At 42.7% G+C, this 3,060-nt stretch overlaps 1 protein-coding gene across 1 annotated transcript in view; it reads right to left on the reverse strand.

Moving 5' to 3' along the window:
• Positions 1-3,060, reverse strand: part of Pacs1 (phosphofurin acidic cluster sorting protein 1) — a 146,063-nt gene that overhangs the window by 14,027 nt on the left and 128,976 nt on the right. The window contains exon 10 of the mRNA XM_005351977.2: positions 1,518-1,598. Within this exon, the coding sequence (XP_005352034.1) occupies positions 1,518-1,598 (81 nt within the window). The remainder of the gene's footprint in view (positions 1-1,517; positions 1,599-3,060) is intronic.

The following is a 3,060-nucleotide window of genomic DNA, read 5'->3' on the forward strand; positions in this document are numbered from 1 at the left end:
GAAATTTTATCTTGAAAAGATCACACTGTATTGGTTGTGTGTAGTATGGCAAGCAATGGGCAAGGAGGTAGGGTTTGTTTCAATTATTAGTGAATGAAGAAGTAATGGTACAGTAGGTTTTAATCCTGGATAGACCTAATAATGCTTTATCATTTTATTTATTACAGTGGCTACTTACTACAGGAGACATAAGCCTAAACACTCTTGGACTCAAGTCAATCACTAAGGTCTTGTTATGTGGCTCATGCCTCAGATGGCATTTTGTAAAGCTCCTTCTCCTTGCCATCCAGTCTAGCTCCTTGTCTCATTGGACACACATTTCCAGGTACCTTATGAGTACGACCAACTCAGAGAATCTTCAGACTGCACCCCAGGGCCTCCACTGAGCCTTGTCCAGGTTTGCACAGCTGGCTTCCCCTGGGGAAGGCTCTGATAGCGTCTTTGTATTCTCTGTGCTCAGCATCAGCAGGTGCACAGTCAACAGTTAAAGGCTTATGTGATGGTGTTCAACTGATTCAATTCTACTTCATGGGGGCTTTGAACTGCACTCCTAGGCAGTTCTAGCATCTCCTCAAAGGAGAAGCTGACCAGTGACCCTCAGAGGCTTTAACACCATGAACTTCCTGAACACTGAGAAGGCAACAGGGATGGAGAAAGGGACAGTTTCCCAGGAAAAGACACTGGACATTGTCTTTCAGAAGGAAATGAGGGTGACAGTGAGAAACTAGCATTTGGTCAGTTCTACTTAGGGCAGAGCAGGAACATTTCTGGATGACTTGTCTGGAGGAGGACCTTGGCCTCAAGGATATGTCCCATTCCATGGATAAGGATTCCATGGGAAAGGAAACAGAATATTCTTTTTTAAAAAATCTATTTATTTATTATGTATAAAGTATTCTCAGTATTCTGTCTGCCTGCAGGCCAGAAGAGGGCACCAGATCTCATTACAGATGGTTGTGAGCCACCATGTGGTTGCTGGGAGCTGAACTCAGGACCTTCGAAGGGCAGGCAGTGCTCTTAACCTCTGAGTCATCTCTCCAGCCCCCAAGAAACAGAATATTCACAAGCCCACAGATTAAGGCAAAATGTTCAAGGTGGTCCTCAACATCTTTCTAAAAGGAATCAATCTATTACTCAGCCCCCTCCGTGTGTGTGTGTGTGTGTGTGTGTGTGTGTGTGTGTGTGTATTTCATTATGCTGCCTTGGCTGACCTAGAACTCACTATGTAGACTAGGGTGGCCTTAAACTCACAAAGAGCCACCTGCCTCTTGATGTGGGATTCTCCTCTGTACCACATCAGTCTCTGCCTCTTGACTAAAGGTTTTTCCCTATAGTTTTTTTTTTTTTTTTTGAGACAGGGTTTCTCTGTAGCTTTGGTGCCGGTCCTGGAACTAGCTCTTGTAGACCAGGCTGGCTTCGAACTCCCAGAGATCCGCCTGCCTCTGCCTCCTTCCCTATAGTTTTAAAGTACAAAGACAACCTGCGGTGATCAAAGCAGGAGATTGAAGCATACTTACCAGAGTATCTGTTTCAGTCAAGCTGTCATCTTGATTTTTAATCCAAGTAGATTTGACTTTTTCAAGAGCAGCCAATTCCATCTGAAAAAAATTACTAATAATTAATTATCCCTAATCCAAATAACCAGCACTTTTATTTTATGAAGTCCCCCAAGAAGCTTAATATATTTTCACTTCATCCTCAACCTCACGCAGCCTTTAATGTTTTCATCTTTTGAGAGGAGATGGCATTTGTGTGTGTGTGTGCGTGTGCGTGTGTGTGTGTGTGTGTGTGAAAATTAAGCCCCAGAAGGGCCCGTTTGTTTCAGGAAACCATTAAGTATGGATTGGAGAGATGACTCATTGAGCACTTGCTGCTCTTGCAGAGAACCTGGGTTTGATTCCCAGCACCCATATCAGGTAGTTCTCAACCACTTGTAACTCTAGTTCAAGGAAAACCAATACCTCTTCTGGCCTTTGAGGGCACTCATACTCAAATGCATATTCTCATATACAAACATAATTAAAAATAAATATTTTAAAAATTATTAAGTAAATGATACACTGGGGTATAGAACTAGAAACTCTATTCTTTGGTTTTTTTTTAAAAATATTTATTTATTTATTATGTATACAATATTCTGTCTGTGTGTATGCCTGCAGGCCAGAAGAGGGCATCAGACCTCATTACAGATGGTTGTAAGCCACCATGTGGTTGCGGGGAATTGAACTCAGGACCTTTGGAAGAGCAGGCAATGCTCTTAACCGCTGAGCCATCTCTCCAGCCCTTCTTTGGTTTTTATAGACAGAGCTTCTCTGTGTAGCCCTGGCTGTTCTGGCTATTGCTCTGTACATTAGGCTGGCTTCAAAACTCATAGATCCACCTGCCTCTGCCTCCTGAGTGCTGGGATAAAAGGTGTGTGCTACCACCACGGATGGCTCTGAGTCAGAAATTCTCATAGAAAGCCCCTATGTAGTGCAAAGGGGCTTAATGTTGGGTAGTTTTCTGTTGAATCTGTAAAATTCTAACGTTTTTGCTACAAAGGGACACATGACACGGCACTGTCTCTGCTTGTCAAAGGTCTCAGTTCTGGACCTTCATTTTGAGACTAAAGACATCAATGGTAGTTAAATGTTTTGCTTGGTAGAAGGATCCAGAAAACCTTCTAACAGTATATTAAGCAAAAGAGGTTCCATGTGAAGCTATCGGGTGTGAATTAATTCTCCACTGTCTTATTAGCATTTCTCATAAATGCAAAGAGTTTATTAAGCAGACACAGATGCACAAGCAAAATTATTCATATTTGGTAATAATCTGGCCACACAAGCATCAAACCTACAGTTATAGGCCAAAGGGTGTAGGTGTCAGTGAGGTACTGGCTTCAGAATTTCTTTCTTGGGGGCTGGAGAGATGGCTCAGTGGTTAAGAGCATTGCCTGCTCTTCCAAAGGTCCTGAGTTCAATTCCCAACAACCACATGGTGGCTCACAACCATCTGTAAAGAGGTCTGGCACCCTCTTCTGGCCTTCAGACATACAGACAGAATATTGTATACATAATAGAT

Source organism: Microtus ochrogaster, chromosome 8 (genome assembly GCF_000317375.1).
Source record: "Microtus ochrogaster isolate Prairie Vole_2 chromosome 8, MicOch1.0, whole genome shotgun sequence".
NCBI classification, from domain to species: domain Eukaryota; kingdom Metazoa; phylum Chordata; class Mammalia; order Rodentia; family Cricetidae; genus Microtus; species Microtus ochrogaster.